Consider the following 19,928-nt stretch of genomic DNA (forward strand, 5'->3'; position numbering starts at 1 on the left):
TTACTGGGCACGGTAATATTTTCCTATTTCTGAACTGAAATGAGAAAGATGCTGTAGATATAAATACATAGATACTGTACATACAAATACAGTAAGTATACTTTCATTGTTTCTCTGACCCTCATCCTTCTTGAGTTCCAGCTCACTTTTAAGTCTCATCATAAAAAAACAAACAAACAAAAAAAAAAAAACTGGCTAACAGCTGGATCTAGACCTAGCTAGACCTAGCCACAATAGACCTAGCCACTTGCCTGCCACAAGAGCACAGTAAGCCAGTGACCAACCAGAATTCATCTATTTTCCAAACCCACAAAACATCAGCAGTGTTAATGAGCGGGCTGAACATGCCGATACTTCTGTTTTTGATTCTATTGATATCACTTTGCATCTTACTCTCTGTTTATAAGTTTGTTCTTGGTGATCACTGGGGGTGTAAGTGCAAGCCACTGGATGTATAAATTTGAAGACCTAGGGCTAAACCCTGTATTGTTAACAAACAAGTCAACCAAAGGGTTTTTTTCTGAATAAACGTTTTCAAACAGAAATAATCTCTACAGAATCTGAAAAACAAAATTAACTTTCATTATGCTCTAAAAAGAACAAAATCTAAAACAGAATTTTTGCTCTTAGATTTGTAAGAAAATTAAAGAACTCTTATCCCTTACTTTTGTTGTGTGTTTTTATCTTTAGTTTTCTTGACGTCGGTAATGACAGCATCACTTTGTTTCAAAGTCTTGTTCAAAAAAAGCCACAAAGAATTAATATATAAGTTAATACATTTCCAAAAATTTTAAAGCCAGCGTTAAAATAAGCCTTCAATTTAAACCAAATAGTAAGTCATCCTTAAACTGTAAAAACAAACCAATTCTTAGAAGAGTTTTTATTTTGCTTTAACCTGTAGGCTGAGTGGCATTTGTGACTAGTCTTTGTGGTAGTTAACTATCTTGGACCACAGGGGGGAAAAAAATCAATATATGGTACCATTTTGCTGATGAAACTACAGGCCAAAATTTAGTTCCTTGGCTTGTGGTTTCTGGTATAAGCTGAGTATTATTTTGCTTTGTTTTCCCTTCCATTTTGAATTTAGGAGAGACAAAAATGCATTTTTAGTAAATGTTTATGCTTAAGATAGTATACTCTCCTTTCCACTGCCTTATAGATCTAAATGTCTCATTGAAAATTGCCAAGAGCACTGAACTTCAATATAAGAGTAGAGAGTAGTTTTCCCAACTGTGTAAATATATTATGTTCTGGACACTCTGAACTATTGACCTTCCCTATGAGGGAAAAGCTGCTAAAATGTCAGTTAATCATAAAGCGGTTCCACAACGGGTTACCCAGAAGCAGAAGGCAATTTAAAAGAGCAATTTTAACATACAATTGCCAAAGCATGCAACGCAGACAATTTCTGATAGCGTATTTTATTTCCATTTAATAAGGGAAAGAAAAACTGTATTTTCCTACCCTCTATACCAGATGGCATACCCAGAGGAAAGAGAGATGGAGAAAAAAAGCAGGCCTGCTTTGCCTGATTATTCCTTGAAGTTTCTAATTATTTCCAGTTTAAGACAACTTCACATTTGTGCCTTTTTTAAAATGTATAAAATGCCCAAAGAAACATTATGTGGACAACAACATGGGTCAGAGTATAACGTAACAGTAAAATAATCACGCCCCTCAGGATCATAGAGAAGGAGAGGCAGGTGCAGGTGGCTTCAGCCACCAGAGGCTGTATAGAATTACCACTTCTCCCAACTTGAGAGACCCTAAAGCAAGTAACTGATCTTAACAAATGATTTTAATGTACTTTAGAAAGAAAAAAAACAGTTTTGGCAATCAGGCAAGACATTTTCAGGAAAGGATAAAGTAAAACCCTATTGTACACTTCTTTAACTGCTCAGAGTACTTAAAACACAGCATATATTTGAAAGTTAAGCGCTAATCAATTGCACTTTCAATACAAGTGAATTTGAAAATATTAACCTATGTGTTCTTGGGGAATAAGTTAGCCTTGCTGATTCTATTTTTAAAAATGTACATACTTCCCAGGTTTTATCTATTGTGCTTTTATTTATTTCTGCTATATAGTTATAATGAAAATAATTACCTGTGGTAGGGGTAGGATGGGAAAGAATTAAGGCTTCTAAAATACCACAAAATAGGGCTGAGATGCAGCTACTCAGCTATCTGATATTAGACAAATCAGTGTTTGTTTGTTATTTTTTTTCCTGAATGTTAAATTCACCAGCTGCAAAAGTCGGATCATAGTATATCTAACTCTCAGGACTGGTGTGAAAATAAAATATCATCATAGATTCACTTCATATGTTGGTTTCAAAGTAGTATTCAGCAACACTTGGCTACAAAAAAATTTTCATTTTCATTTGAAAATGTAAAATTTATTCATTAATACACATGAGTAAAACCTTTCTATTGAATCACTAAAAAATTATTTATGACAGATTCCTGCCAAGTAATACTGACTATTGCCAGAAATAAAATGGCAATGCCTTAAACACATTAAAATTGAATTTTAAAAATAGCAAATGTTAACTAATTTACTCTTTGATTGGTACTTAGTTGTCACAAAAATTGTTTCTCTGTAATACACCAAAATAAAATGAGAAGTCTGAAAGGCAGAAAATAATCTTCATTCCCTGTTATTTATAAGAAATTTATGTGAAACTGGTATCTCAGACACTCATACAGCTAACAAGTATTTATAATTATTGTAAAGGCTTCCTAGTGATCTGATATACTGGGTGTTATAAAATGACTACTTCAAAATAATCAATATTAATTCAGTGAGATGACATTAGTGACAAACTCTATAATTATAACGTGGAATACTCCTAGTTCTAATTAAAATAGAATGGTTTTTAGATCTGCTATGCAGCACCACTTATGAAACTAATATTCAGGCATGCAGATTTAACAGAATTAGATCAGAACTTCCTCCCAATGTTATGTTTGGGATCTCAAGGTTAACATTTCCCCAGATTACGAAGAATTTTTCGGACTGTGAAAAATGTACTAAAAATCAGCTGTACCATAGTTGGCATAAACTGTGTTCTATTTTGTTGATAAGAGAGCCCACACTGAGGCCAGTAGTGGTACTGCTGAAGTCTAAGGGACCTTAAATTTGGAGAAAAGTAAATGCATCTTAAAGGGAGTAAGTGCAAATCATAATTTTAATGGATACGGACTATTTAGTTACACAATATTTGTTATGTTCAATTTCTGCTTTCCAGAGATTGCTTAAAAATTAATACAATATATACTTTCATAACCTTTCCCTTCCTTTCTAATAACAGAGTGATAGTAGTAGACATTCCTAATGAAATGGTAACCACAGCTGCACTCAAATCTACAATCTCCTTGAAAATCAGGTCTGTCTGAACTCCCCTCTTAAAACCTAGGATACAACTCTTGAGTGAAGTCCCTAACTATATCATGAATATGCATGACAAAGACTCATCACGCGTGCGAGTTTTAAAACAAACTTACCGTAGTCGGAAGTAAAACAGCAAGTGACCGAACAGTTTATGCCACAAAGAGTGTACAAATTCTTTCTCAAAATAAGAATCAGATCAAAAGACAAATGTCCAAATGTCAAGGCATTTATAAGTTGGAAAGCAGTTCAGTTATCTTTAACTCTGCCTCTTCTTGAAAAGACAAAGTTATACCCTAAATAAAATACTTCAAAGCACTTTATCATCGTATTTCTACTTATTACAATTCAATGTGTACTCAACAGAAATCAATATGGATAAATCAATGTTCATTAACATGTTTTCTACTTAGTTAATACAGTATAACAAGCTTTAAAACATAATCTCATTTACTCGCGATCTCCACGGCGCTCATACCAGTAACTAATCCCAAATAATTCCAGAGTTAAATAAAAATCATGGCACAACAGTAATAAACCATGTGTGTGGTATTGCTAATTTTTCTGAAAAAATATTTTTTGATTGAAATAAAAAAATAAAGCAGATGAGATATTTCACAGAAAGGAAATTGGGCAAAAGAAATCAGGAGGAAGACCACTAGAATAGCAGACTATCAGAGGTTAGTATTATTTACATATTTATATATATGTCATAAAGATTCAATGCAGAAAAAAGGTAATTTCATGTATCAGAAAAATCAGCAAATTATTGAACTATATCATCTAAGTCTCAAACTAATGATTACAAGCAATTCAACTTCCTATTAGTGAATATTTGCAATAGGTGCTATTAACCTAAGAATTGAGTTGAATTTAAAAACACTTAAGTATTACAGTATAATTAAGTACTTCAATGGGTTTTGCTTTGAGTGTACCTCAGTACTTTTGGTGGGATAACCCAGCAATAATGCAAATGATAAACACTCAAGGATAAAAAAGACATTTTATAAGCCCTTACATCTTCATAGATTCCATAGTTTTGGTTTTCAATTATCAGGTATTTCAGCATAATATTGAGTATAAAATATTTCTTCAAACTAGTTTTAATAATAAATACTACACTAAAATTCACTGAATTAACTGAGATAATTAACCTTTTTAGTTGCTTTTAGTAAACAGCTAACAATTCCTCCTATTATAACAATATAGTGCAGAGAGAAGCCAGGATGTATTTATTTGTTATTTCACTTTTTAGTCTTTTGTGTTTTCTCCACAGCTATTATTTTCACCATTCTGCTTTAGTCATGGGGAGGACAATAACGGGGCTTAAACATGAAAGGAAAATCCTGAACAATTCTACAGCTGGATGTCAAGCGGCTGAACTAATCCACAGCAGTTACGGGATTTTCTGAATAGAACACTTACCTCACTAGGCCTTGTACTGAGTAACGTTTCCTATTAATTTTATATGATATGGCCTCTGCACCAACTATAACAAAATTATTGAAAAATGTAATTTCTACATGGTAAAAAGGTATTTAGTATTTGCACAAACTGAAAAGGTCTTTTTTTTTTTTTTTTTTTAAACCAATAATACTTTCATCAACACCTGTCAGAGATTTTTGGACCAAGTATCCAGCAGGCTCACCAACTACCTCACAAAACAAGAATCGAGATTTGTAATGATACTGGATCAATAGTGGAAAAGCATTCACACTGCTTTCAAATCAAATTGTGACATAACCAAGGTGATGATTTACCTAATTCTTGGCACTCTTAGAACAGTGTGACTACATTATGTGCCAAATAACTGACTTTTAATATTGCAGGATAGTGCACATCTATGCTAGGTTCTGTTGCCAGGCAGAATGGCCTGCTACTCGGTCTTACCTGCACATTTGGTTCTGGTGATTAGAGGAGGCCCTGGAAGCCCTGTTCCACCTTCTCCAGGTCTGGTAAGTAGGACGCGGATCTCATATTCAGTATCGGGATCTAAATGCCATAGTTTATAGGTTGGAGCATTGACGGCATGTGTCTCTGTCCAGGACCCCGACGTCATCCGGTACTCCACTTCCTTCAGGATGATGGGGCCATCCCCGATGATGGAGTTGGCGTTCAGCTGAATTAGCAAATACGTCGGCCCAACACCAAGCAGCTGTGGAGGGGCAATGGGTCTTGGTGGTTCTAGGAGAGAGGAGTGTACACTGTAATTAATGAACAGTTTAAAATATCATAACACATAGATACATTAATGCCTCATAAACCTTAAATGCTAATGGACAATTTTCTCCATGAACACCAGAATTGGAAATATTCTGTAGCTTTTATTTTCCCATTTTATTTGTTAACTGTCCAGAGGGTACAAATAAGACTGTTCATATGAGCTATCAAGGTCAATAAATAATGTGATTTAACACTGTTCCAAGGGAAAGCAATGATGTCTTAGTTTTCAAAATGACTTTTAAACTTCTTTTACTAACTTACCTCAAAAAGGGGCATTTCCAACAAACAAATAAACATGAAAGTGTCAGCTAGCAAAAGGTGTTCTGTAGGAATTTCATGATAGTCTAGGAATAAGGATTCCATTAGATTGGGATGGCCAATAAAGGCCTCTTTAATTTTTTTAATTAAAAAATTAAATTTGTAATCTCAGAATAATAGGGGGTACACATGCTTTATTTATATTCTTTGTCTTATATGGATTATAATTAATAGAAATATTAATGCCTCAAAAAGCTTAAATGATTAATAGATCATTTATTTAGGATATGATAAATATTTCAAAGAAAACCAGGAAGAGAAATGGTCTAGCAAATGTACTTGTGGAGAGGAAATAATTTTCCAGATTGTACACATCCATTTTACTACAATTTTTCTTTTATTAAAAACATGTCTCTCTGCAGAGATAAACTTTTAAAGTCCTAGTAAACAGGGAAAATAAAAAGAAAATATTGAGAGATAGATAGCTAGGAACAGAGTAAAGTTGACCCTTGACATTTTATTTCACTCATGAAATGAAATGAAATACAGCCAGAGTGGTACTTTTCTTTTTGTTTTGGCTTTGCTGTGTATGCTTCAGCGATCCTACGGATAAGAAGGCAGACACAGCAATGTGGAATTCAGAAGCTGACGCCAGATGTTGACCTGTTTCCACACATCCACCTCTGTGTGACAAACTGAAGTTTACACCCAGGCAAAATCACAAATCACTACATGCCACTGACCTTGGGGACTAGTGTGTGATGAGGTGATGCATCAAATGCTAAACTCAAAGGTGTGCTGCAATGTAATTTTGGACAGCTTAAGATATTTTTGCTTGAAAGAAACTTTGGGAAACATTTCAATGTTTAAAGTTATAGAAATGATAAATGATACAAGATATTAGAGCACTCTTTGTTCCTTAACAAAAGGCAGCTGAAAAGAGATATTGGACTTTATGAAACACTCCACAGCTGTCATTTTATCCATGTGGTCTGTCCACAGGGAATGCTAAGTCCTGAAGTTCTCCTTAGTACCTCGGGATTGGGAGGGATTTTCTTAGAATTTTTGGACACGACTCACACTCTCAAGAAAGTTAAAAGACTTTGAAGGAAAGTGTTAATAAGTGAGGATTGCTCAAAAATTGATTTAAATATTTTTTAAAAGTCAGAGAAAATTACACAGAGGAAAACTATTCCACGCAACCACATAATACGCTCTCTCCCACCCCATTCCAGGTGGGCGTATTAGAGAAGACACAGATAAAAGGAAGTTAAGAACATAACAACCCACATCTTTCAAATTGGATTTTCCATCTTAACGGCAATGCATTGTATGGAAAAAGGTGCAATGAAAAAAAGCCTGTAAGTAAGTTTAACCTTTTTACCCAGATGTAAAGGATACAAGAATTTTCAGCAGTAGTGCAAGATTTTCTTTTTAATACTAACAGTAACGTTACTAGCTGAAAGCCCCTCAATTACAATTGTCCATAATGTAAGACTAGAATGTAACTTAAGATTGTCTTATCTGGACCTCTATTTGGACTAATGTTATTGTCAAGAATATTTTTCAAAATTCATAACAAACATTTACTGAGTAGCTAATGAATTGCTAGTGTGTTCTCCAGGCTGGATATCGTATAACATTGTGAGGGAGACACAGTAACAACAAACCAGCACATTCATTACTTTAAACTGAGAGTTCTATAGGAAACAAACAGAATGCTGAGATAAAGGAGAACAGATTTTTTTCCCTCATCCAAAATCACTTGAAGAATTTAAGTTACTCCCTCAAATAATCTCAGCTCAATCTGGCAACAGCGTTTAAACTAATTATCAGCGGAACCATATGACCGTGTGATTCACTGTGCTCATGTGTAAAATGAAAATAAAACTAGGATCAAAAAAAAATGGCATATGCTATACAAACTATATTCATTTTGAATTATGTCTATACCTACATAAATGTAGTTTTAATACCTGACTTAGAAATTTTAACCACAAAATCCACTCCTAATCGTTTGCGAGTTATTTCCACAATATTCAAAACCGTGTAGCAGGTGAACTATTTCTAATTTCACAACCAAACTCAAGGGAGAACATATTCTCAAAAGAAAAAGTTCAAATAAAACTAAATGTTTACAGTTTCCATTCATCGGCTAACATAAGATTGAGCTAGACATTTCATCCCATGAAACTTCACCGACTAGTCAAACAACTTTTATATTCAGTGTTTACAAAAGTTCTAGCAGTTAGAGAACAAGAAAACTGATATAGCCTCTCAACCTCAAACTGAAATGAAACTGAGTAGAGGACTAAACATAATAGAAAAATGCAAATGTCTTCCCACACTATCTAAACATTGCACATACTTTCAGAAGCAGTCTGTATTTTGTGAATAAACTGAATTGCCTCACATATGAAATGTTTGTTTTCACTCCAGATGGCTCAGATCCGAACTAATTTAAGTAGGAAAAAAATGGTGAATCACAGTTCACTGGGGTTCTATCCCAGAGCAGCAATACCCTGCTCCAGAGGTCCTCAAACTTTTTAAACAGGGGCCCAGTTCACTGTCCCTCAGACTGTTGGAGGGCCAGACTGTGGGCCCCGGGACGAGTCAGCTGCTAAGCAGGACAGGCAGCAGCGGTAAAAACACCGGGCAGGCCAGATAAATGTCCTAGGCGGGCTGCATGTGGCCCGGGGGCTGTAGTTTGAGGACGCCTGCAACAGCTCAAAAATGACATGATGGGATCTAATACGTAACATAATGATGAGCAGGGACAGTGTACTAAATGAATTATAAATAATAAACCTTGGTTAATCTATGAATTTATAGGCATCACGAAACCTCACCTCATGTGTTGCAAACTGAATGTTAAGTCTCACCTATCCAAACTCTACACACCCTTGCTGTGGAAAAAAAGGGAGAAAATTTAACAGGAGAACACACAATGGGAAAGGAAGAGAGAAAAGAGCTACACCAAAAACATAATATTAGAAACAAATGCAAGAGTGAAGCATAATAGTTCTTCAATTATTTCTATCTTTAAGGGAGTGACACAAAGGAAAATAACATGTGGCATCAAGAAGACTAGTTTCAAAAATGTATACGTAGTAAATTTAAACATGGGCAAATTTAAATATGACCTAAGTTGTCTGCACTACAATTTCTTCATTTGTAAATTAGGCACTACGTGAAAAATTTATGAAGACTCCACAGTTCTAAATACATCAATAAACCCTAGATGTGAGCCCTGTATGTTTTGCTTTTGCTGGAAAGCATATACATTTTAAGACTGGAAATTAATATTCAATGGTGGTGTTATGTGCACGTAAACAAATGACTTTGAAGAAATCAGGCTCTTGGCCTGAAGAGGGGCAGCAGTTCACTCTGATCAGTTCTATGTCTCACTTGCTATGGTCAGGCAAGGGGGCAGGGTCCAGTAATCACAAAGCCATAGCTCAAATTTGGAAATGTGGCAATGTTGAGAGATGATTAAAAGAATATATATTGATTGACAACATGATCGTAAGAAGTGAAACCAAGCATTAATGAAACTAATATACCCCTACATATTAAATTTTTTATACTGGAGGTAAAAAGTAGCCTTAAATTAGCATAAGTATTATGTTCTTAGGCCCCTGAGAACACGGAGGTTTATTTATAAAATCTCTATTCATTTCAATAAATTATGCATGAATTTTAATCAGTTCACAAATGAACAAGTAATTGTTTTGCAGCAATATTAATATTCATCATAACTTAATACACTACCAGACTAGAGGTGTGGTGTGCATAAATCCCAGTTGTACAATAGGTATTAACTGAAGCATGCAATCCCTAAAATATAAGATAAACTTTGTCTATGTTATCAATTAACTTTCAACTAAGACTTACATTCATCACTCCAGAACTGAGCCTATTATAAAACTCCAATTATATATTCAAAGGGCTATATTTGTTTTTATATTTCAAATAATTTTTAAGTGCCTTGAAATGAAGTAAGTCTTTATGAAAGTATATTCTCATCCAATTATTCCTATTACAGTATTATTTTGCAAACACATGTAACTTATTACAATTCAATTAATTAATAAAATATAAAATCAAAAATAGAAGCCATGTATCTAGGAAAAGTCAGTAACCAAGTAAACGTCAAGGCAAATAACACTGCTACATTCGTCATTGCAAACAGACAAACTAAAACCCTTTCCATCCTATCTCCTTCCTAACTGCTTATTTATTTGTAAATAAGCCTTGACATAAAATATCCTAAGATTAATCCTTTCACTATGGAAGCAGGCAATGATATGCTATTAGTCTCCTATATCTGCTGTAACCAATTACCACAAAGTTGGTGGCTTAACACAACAGAAATTCTCTCACAGTTCTGGAGGCCAAAAATGTGAAATCATTATCGCTCAGTTAAAAATCAAGAGAAGACCACCTTGCCTTTGAAGGGTCGAGCAGTTCTCAACCTGTGGGTCACAACCTCTCTGTAACAATGAAAATACATCACAGCATTAGGAAGGTTGAGAACCACTGGCTAAGACAAAAATTAGCTCTTTCCCTGTCTAACTTCTAGCAGCTTTTGTGCTATTCCTTGTCTTGTGGACATACCCCTCCAACTCCTGCCTCAGTGCTCACATTGCTTTCTCCTCTCCTGTCTGGAGACAATGACCCCCTGCCATCCACTTCCATGGACACATATGATTGTACTGGGGGCCCACAGTGATAATCCTGGATACTCTTACCATTTCAGTAACTTCAGCTCAATCACCCCTGCAAACATCACTTTTCCATATAAGGTAACATTAACAGTTCCCAGGGATTAGAACATGATATATACGGTGCACATTTTTCAGCCTACTACAATCAAGGACTAGGATTCTCATCCTTCTTCCTAGGGGATATCTCAGTTTCACTTTTTCTCAAGTGTAGGAAGCTTGTGAACAGAAAAAACTTTTTAAGTTTCAGAGGTAGGCGCAGAGCCATAGAAATTATAGAAGAGTCAATAATTTATCTATTTTTTTATTCATTGTGAAAGGAAATGATAACAATGATGAAAATTGTTACATAAAGTGGCTATAGGAGTTGATGCTCCCTTACCATCTACAAATTCCTACCAAATTCAACATTAGAATGTTTGCCGTGGAGACAGCATTACTTTTCTTATTTGCTACCGTTTGTTTCTTTAAATGAAAAGATCTCTTCAAAGTCAATTTTATACTATTTCTTTATTACTCCCCTCCCTGAATTGTGATCCAGTTTTGGTTCTTGTTGAATAAAAGCTGTCTGCTTTTGTTCCCTATCACCTGCTAGGTAACGCAAGTAAAGGGAGATGGACACGAGAGAGGCTGAGGGGAGGACACAGGACATCGGTGTGTTAGATTTCATTTATTTTATCAGCTACTCTGTAATAATTTTTAAATGATTTTAAATTATGCCTCAATAGGATAACATAATTTAATGGTACTTGAGAATTTCAAGAAACTTTCAACAATATCAGTGATGAATAAAAAGATGACCTTTGCTCCTGTAAGAAATGGAAAGCACGTTATAAATAATTAGAAGCATTTTACTTGGATATTTAGTATCCTATCTGTGATAAGATCATTTGTTTCGTTTTTCTTAGTTGGTAAAACACGAAGCGTACATTTGAAAATTTTTAGATTTAATAGGTTTTCTCCTGCACTCCCAGTTTGTAAACTATAACCAGATACATTTCTGAGAAGCATCATGTTCTCAGGATTTTCACACTGTGATTTTTCTGAGACTTCAGATTTTCAGTCCAAACACGTTCCTCAGGCAGCCAAATACCTCATGATTTTTGCTCATGTCAATGCAGTCAGCAAATTCTAAAACAATCTTTCACATAAATTATAATTTTATTGCACATTTGTGCATTACTATAATTAAGTTAAATATTTCTATTATAATATTAAAATCTATTTTTAAACCCATAGATACCTTTTTCAAATCATACCACTCAGATGGCTCGTAAGCTCGCAATGGTCAAACACATCACAAAGTTTGGATATTGTCCAACATGAGGCCCTGTCCCAACTAAGTATCAATGAAGAGCTGTTATTGGCCAGGCACAATCCTGGTATTGTATTGAGCCACCACGCCTATAATCCACGCACTCTGAGAGGTCAAGGCAGGTGGGTTGCCTGAGCTTATGAGTTTGAGACTGAGCAAGAGCAAGACCCCTTCTCCACTAAAAATAGAAAAACTAGCTGGACATCGTGGCGGGTACCTATAGTCCCAGCTACCTGGGAGGCAAGAAGATCTCCTGAGCCCAAGAGACTGAGGTTGCTGTGAGCTAGGATGATGCCATGGCACTAGACAGAGTGAGACTCTGTCTCAATAAAAAAATAAATAAATAAATAAATAAATAAAAGTTGTTATCATCATGTATCTCTTTGGAAATAAGATGGGTGTTAGCATATAGTTATGATGAACTATGGAAAGGGAGTACAATTTATATTCAAAATGTTTCACACACAAATGACTTCTGAGAACTATGAACTATGAACACATAATTATACAGGGGTGAGTTGGTAGAACACTTTAAAGGGAAAAAATTCCAATTATACATATAACAAAACGTTCAGTTAATAAAAAATTATCCATGTCTGTTTATACTGTGCATTTTTCAATCACTATTAATTATTTCCAGCTACACAGTTTCTTCATTCCCTGCCAGCGGCTCCCCATGGAAAACAGTAGTGAAAACTCAGGCAACGAAAGACTGCATGATCTCACTTTCATGTAGAATTGAGAAAAGAGGCACTCCCAGAAGCCGGCAGAGGAATAGTGGTTATGCGGGGCGTGGGCAGTAGTTACGGGGAATGAAGACACGTCAAGTAAAAGGAACCAAATTTCAATTAGACAAGCAAGTTCTGCACTATGGTTACAATAGTTAAAAATAACGCATTTTATACTTAAAACTTTTTGAGAGAGTAGGTATTAAATGTTCTCATGCCAAAAAAATAAGTATATAAGGCGATGACTATATTAATTAGTTTGCTTTACTAATTCCAATGTGTGTACATATAACATATATATGTCAAGACATCACATTGTGCACTTAAATATACACAATTATTTGTCAATTGTAACTTAGGAAGAGCTGAAGAAAAAATTAATTCTCCAGTTGGAAAGTCTAATAGGCTCCTCTAGAGAAACACTACAAAAATGTGGAAGATAATTTCAACAAAGTGGAAAATAGTAATTTATGACCTGTGCTTAGTAAAGTTATATCACTTACGTTTTCATTCCTCAAAAGAACAATGGAGTAAAATTTTGAAGAAGAGAATCCAACCCCAGCAGAAGTGATTATTAGTTCAGACAGAATTGATCCTAGCTAAGAAGACACAGGTAAATGGGCATTTGAGACTACAGCTTCCTCATATTCATTAACCAAGTGAGCTGGTAATAATGTTTCTGGAAAACAGTACATAGCAAGAAATACAGATAGGTTCATGAATCAAAGTAATCTCCCTACCAGTAATTTATTATAAAGACTTATTTGAATCTCTGTTTAAAAGAACAAAAACGTAGTCAAAATATTCAACAAATAGACAACAGTGATGCCGATCACGGTACATCTATTCAATAGAATTCCACACAAGACTTAAGAATACAAGTTATGAAGTTTATTAGTTTTCACTTTAGAATGTAAAAAGTATATCTCTAGGGCAAAAAAGTTGGAAACCACCAACACCAAAATAAAATATGCCAAAGAGGGAATAGCACTGACTGGAGAAAAGTGGGAGCATGAGTGAGTTTTATTTTTTCTTTTATCTCTATTGGCCAATAAAATTTGTAGTATGTCTACAAAACGTTCTCATTATTACATTTCCAGCAGTTCTCACAGTCCCTGACAAAGTTTAACGCTTATGTTACAGGAAGAATGACTGGCTCAACAATGCCTTGCAGAAAAGTTACTCATGCCAGTGTTGAGAAAAAATCTGTCTCCATAAATTCTACCCATTCCCTATAAGAAAATGCATATTATAACTTCGGTGTTTGAACAACATTTGAGGATGACCATACAACTTTGATATATATTTTATTTCGTTTTAGATGCTACAATTAAGTCCTAAAAAGTAAGATTTATCACCTTTTACTTTGAACCATGTAGCCAGCCAATTGCTCTGACATTGATACACACAGCACATACAAATTGTTACTATTTAATTAAAGGAGTTAGTTGACTGGAACAAAAGAAAGCTTTCTAAGCAATTGCTTAGTGACCAAGTGGCATCAAATGATTTATCCAGCTTGTAAAAAGAAGGCATAACTACAGACCTAGCAATAATTCTTCTTTGTGTTTTAGTCAAATCAATTAAAATATTTTAAGAAAGTATTTTCCATGTGAGGAAACATTCTCATTTATAGATTTTAAAGAGATTTAAATATATAATATCAGTCAAGAATGATGTAAAATTACTAGCGCCAAAATATATATACATATACGTATAGGTATTTGAATAAAAATTTAATTAATGATAAGAGAAAATGCTAAGTATACCACTTTTCATAGTAAACAACTATTTTGTCACTCAAGACTCTGTATGATACGCATTCACTTTTTAAACTGCAAGATCTGTGGAATTGCAGTATTTAATCTCTATGACATGGTTCTTCCCTGCTACCTAAAGTGCTGAAATGAGAAGAAGCATTTCAGCAATGAAACTGCAAATTTTGCATATGGAATTTTACATCCTTGCATTCCATGGCATTTTATTCACCTTGATTTGAAAACACTGCTGTAATAACTCTATTACCTGCTTGAAATAGAAAGGCACAACAGAAGCACACAGTTTTCCACCTGTCAGCAGAAACTGAAGACAAGGTTAGGTTCATAGCTAGGATAGATGAAAGGGTGAAGGGATTTCAAAGAGTGAAGTTCATTTGCTTTCAGCCCATGTAATCAAATTGTAAGGTGAGTAACTGCAAATTTGTATCTCAGTTTGTTCAAAAACTACTCTTTCCTTCATTTATTATCTATGCAATGAATTGGTTTAACATCCTGAATTACTGCAATGATTTAATAACTTCACAAAAGCCCTCTCGGTACCATACTCCACATGGTAGCAAACCACAGGTCGTGATGAAAATTATGGTTGCCTTTGAATGAGTCATAAGCTATTATTTCTCTTATGGTTGTTTAATACCTCATTTCAGCTTTGTCAGAGTTCAACCACTTCACAGCATTTCAAGGAAAGAACATCCAGTTGATCCCAAGAATAACAAGTCAGTGCAGTAAAACTCGGAAAGCCTTCAATTCTTTGTTTAGTTCCCTTAAGTCTAGGGACATAAACAGATAAGCCCCTCTCCATCTCATCAGTCACCTTCATGAGGCAGGAGAATTAAAACAAAAAAATGGTGAGAGAGGTGGCACCCGGAGCTCAGTGGGTAGGGCACCAGCCACATACACTGAGGCTGGCGGGTTAGAACCCAGCCCAGACCTGCTAAACAACAATGACAACTGCAACAAAAAATAGCCAGCCATTGTGGTGGGCACCTGTGGTCCCAGCTGCTTGGGAGGCTGAGGCAAGAGAATCACTTAAGCCCAAGAGTTTGAGGTTGCTGTGAGCTGTGAGGCAATGGCATTCTACCAAGGGCGACATAGTGAGACTCTGTCTCAAAAAAAAAAAAAAAAAAAGTGGAAGAAAGGAGAGGAATGGAGCTTGGCAATATATAATATGCCCCAGCAACATGTTTAGTTCTCTGTGGTTACACAACACCAGCTACTACTCCATTGCAGATTGTTGGCAAAAGGATTTGGGTACAGTAACACCACTCATTTTCATATTCTGTTAATACATATTAAGATACAATGACCGAATCTAGTAAACAAGGACATATCAATTAAAAAAAATTATACTGCAAAATCTCTACAATGAGATTATAATCTCCTTCTGTGTATATATATATTACACACACATATGAACATGTACATATGACACAGATAATCAAGAAAAAAGATTATTAAAGATATCTTGAGTTGGGCGGCACCTGTGGCTCAAAGGAGTAGGGCGCTGGCCCCATATGCTGGAGGTGGCGGGTTCAAACCCAGCCCCAGCCAAAACCTGAAAAAAAAAAAAAAGAAAGAAAAAAAATTTTGAGTCTGCCACATCTGCACATATTAACAGATTTCATCAACCTAAATTCTAAATTTTTTTTTTTTTTGAGACGGAGCCTCAAGCTATCCCCCTGGGTAGAGTGCCATGGCATCACGCTCACAGCAACCTCCAACTTCTGGGCTCAAGCGAGTCTCCTGCCTCAGCCTCCCAAGTAGCTGGGACCACAGGCGCCCACCACAACGCCTGGCCATTTTTTGGTTGCAGCCATTATTGTTGTTTGGCGGGCCCGGGCTAAGGATTCGAACCCACCAACTTAGGTGTATGTGGCTGGCGCCTTAGCCGCTTGAGCCACAGGCGCCGAGCCCTAAATTCTAAATTTTGAGGAAATTTTAAACTTTGCAATTAGGATAATTTCGTAGTACTTAATTGTAACCAAGTAATCTGTTTGCAACTTGCTCCCTGGGTCTAAACCAGGTGTCCAACCTTCCCCCACCCCCACCCCTACCAGACAGTAAAAGAATAAGAACTGTCTTGGGCCATACATTAAATACGCAAATACTAATGAGAGCCAATTAGCAAACAAAATAAAGAAAAAGCAAGTCTGTGACAATCTGACACCACGGATCAGCAAAAAAAGAGTCCTCACAAAATCAGCATGTGGTCCGCAGGCCGCAGGTTGGACATCCCTGAATCTAAACAATCCATTGTGTTTACTCGTTAGAATATAAGGCATAATAGGCATATGTTCCTTATAAATACATACTTTGTGATCATTCCAAGACAATTCAGAATAATGAATGGGGGATTTGTGTATATGAAGCCAACAACAGATGGCCATTTTTTTTCAATGTAATGACTCAGACCTGCAATGGAATCAGGAGACACCACTTGCTTCCTCCACTCTGTGACCCTGTTTTCTAGGTAGACAAAAACCAAGACTTTATTTACCCTAATCATGGAGGGAACAATTATTTGCCTGTTATTTCTACATGCCTCTGGAGGGTACAGAGCGGCCATCTTTTGGCTTAGGCATTTCCCCTCTGTGAAGACATATTTACTTCTTAAAAATTGAAAAGAGTGGCCAGGTGCGGTGGCTCATGCGTGTAATACTAGCATTCTGGGAGGCCCAGGCAGGTAGATTGCTTGAGCTTACAGGTTCAATACCAGCCTGAGCCAGCGGGAGACCTCGGTTCTAAAAATAGCTGGGTGTTGTGGAGGGCTCCTGTAGTCTCAGGTGCTCAGGTGGCTGAGGCAATAGGATCTCTTAAGTCCAAGAATTTGAGGTTGCTATGAGCTATGAAGCCATGGCACTCTGCCAAGGGCAACGAAGTGAGACTATCTCGAAATAAAAAAAAAAAAAATCAAAAAGAATTTGTGGTGATATAGTAACTCCTCTCAGTAATAGGAATGACCTGTGCACTACTAACTCCCAAGCAGTCATAATTTTCATGCTGTTTTCCAATTAGAAATTCAGAAACCTTTAGAGACTTTAAAAATGTTCCTAGCAAAGGTGTCATTGCTTACAGAGTCTGCCACAGAGGTCCAACTCAGCTTCATAATGTAAAGTTCCCCAATATATATTCATTCCAAAGAACAAATGTCTAAATTAGCAAATACAAAACATTTCCTCAATTAGAAAATTACAACAATAAAACAATCGTGTGCTCTACTGGGTTAAATGTCTTGGATTAAATGAAGAGATAGAGAACTTTTACTGAGAAATGAGGTCAGCAGAGGCAATCACTGATCTTAGGTAAGTGGTATCTGATGGCAACTACTTAGAAGAGTCAAGTGGATTTGAACAAGGGACAAGAGGACAGATTCTGTGCCTTCCACTTTAGTCTATGAACAAGAAAAGGAGGTTGTTGCAGGCAACTAGAGAGTATTTCAGGCATAATGCCCCAAAAAGGCACACCATAAAAACAGAGCCATGATTGGGGTCACCAGAATTATAAGAACTTCTGAATAATTATTGTAATCATCTAGTTCAATTAACATTCCTTCAGGGGCCAAAATGCCTGTCCCCAGTAGTCAAAGTGCAATCAAACATAAAATCACCACACCTAAGTTTTATAATCAGATGGAAACAGAAGGTAGACAAGAATAATTACAGACCCGTCTGATAAAATAACAAGTTAGGGATATTTTTAAGATATTTAACCATGTAAAGAGTTACCTTTCAAAGGACATTTTACACTAGTGAGACAGCTCAGCCAGTAAAAGACCTTTTATTTTCATTCTCTTTGAACACACCCACTTTCACACCAGAAGGGGGTATTTGACATTTCACAATATCAAAATAAGTCGTATCATCGAAAATATAAAATACCAGAAGGCAGTTCTGTGCACAGCAAGGGAAAGTCTCAAGAAGAGTAAAATAAAGGCTTCTAGACTATCAGTCAGGCAGCTATACAGCTAAGGGGTGGGGTTTCGGAACTGTCAGGCAGTTACACATTCAGGGGCGGGGCTTCTGGACTATCCTCAGGTAGTTACACACTAAGGGGCATGGCTTCTGGACTATCAGGCAGCTACACAGCTAAAGGGTGGGGTTTCTGGACTGTCAGGCAGTTACACACTATGAGGCAGGGCTTCTGGACTATCAGTCAGGTAGTTACACACTAAGGGGCAGGGCTTCTGGACGATCAGTCAGGTAGTTACACATTAAGGGGCGGGGCTTCTGGACTATCAGTCAGGTAGTTACACACTAAAGGCGGGGCTTCTGGACTATCAGGTAGTTACACACTAAGGGCGGGGCCTCTGGACTATCAGGTAGTTGCACACTAAGGGCGGGGCCTCTGGACGATCATTCAGGCAGCTATATAGCTAAGGGGCGGGGCTTCTGGACTATCAAGCAGTTACATAGCTAAGGGGTGGGGCTTCTGGACTATCAAGCATTACACAGCTAAGGGGTGGGGTTTCTGGACTATCAAGCAGTTACACAGCTAAGGGGTGGGGTTTCTGAACTGTCAGGCAGTTACACATTAAGGGGTGGAGCTTCTGGACTATCAGTCAGATAGTTACACACTAAGGGCAGGGCTTCTGGACTATCCGGCAGTTACACAGCTAAGGGGTGGGGCTTTTCTCTCTCAGCCACTTCTCCTAGGGACAAGGAAGCTCCCTATTCTACTTTGGTGAATATCATGTCTCTTACAAATAAGGACACAAAATGGCTATCAATCCCGACTATTCATATATTCTTTTCTCTCAACTTTAAATTTGTCATCCTTTTCTAATTTCAGCTAGTCAACTGAAAGTTTGCTGGGGGAAAAAAAGGTAAGTAAAATATGCTAATATTTTCAAAGACATTGGAGATTCTAACTCAATCAGTAGATGTAAAATAAATACAGAATTGAGAAAGAAAGTCAACTATTTTAAGTATTATGAAGAAAAGAAAATGTAAAATGATATACGAATATAAGCTGATGACTAAGACGTCTCCACCCTGAAGGGTACCATTTCCTGCCAAAGTCATGCAGTATATTTTTAAATGGATATCTCTATGTCTATATCCAGGTTTTAAATTAAGGGTCTGATATTGGGCAAATGTCAAGACAGCAAGTTTGGAAATTAATTACAGACATATACCAGATGCATCACTACTGTAAGGCATAATGACTTGCTTAGAATATAAAAGCACTAATTTGAGTCTGGATATTTTAAAATATCTTTCAAAAGATATTTTAATATATATACAAAATGCAAACCATAAGAAATACATTTGCTTATTATAACTTTATATTTTTCTCTTTATAAAATCATATGTCAATATTGTAGGGAAAAAGAGACCGATGGTTAAGCCTATACTCTCTAAGCCATGGTGCCAGCTAGGAGATGTTTAAATTACAGGTAGAATGGCAAGGAACGAAAAAATTCCTGAAAGAAAACAAGATAGTTTTTATGACTATTATAGCATTATACTGTAGGTAATACACGGAAGATGCAATAAAAGCATAAATAATATA

The 19,928-nt window shown here is 36.2% G+C and overlaps 1 protein-coding gene across 2 annotated transcripts in view; it reads right to left on the reverse strand.

The window, feature by feature from the left end:
* PTPRK (protein tyrosine phosphatase, receptor type K) overlaps positions 1-19,928 on the reverse strand; it is a 548,103-nt gene that overhangs the window by 219,274 nt on the left and 308,901 nt on the right. For both annotated transcript variants that reach the window (XM_003781656.3, XM_012806133.1), the window contains exon 7: positions 5,282-5,575. In XM_003781656.3, the coding sequence (XP_003781704.1) occupies positions 5,282-5,575 (294 nt within the window). The remainder of the gene's footprint in view (positions 1-5,281; positions 5,576-19,928) is intronic.

This window comes from Otolemur garnettii, unplaced genomic scaffold, assembly GCF_000181295.1.
Source record: "Otolemur garnettii isolate 467f Iridium unplaced genomic scaffold, OtoGar3 scaffold00002, whole genome shotgun sequence".
Classification (NCBI taxonomy): Eukaryota; Metazoa; Chordata; class Mammalia; order Primates; family Galagidae; genus Otolemur; species Otolemur garnettii.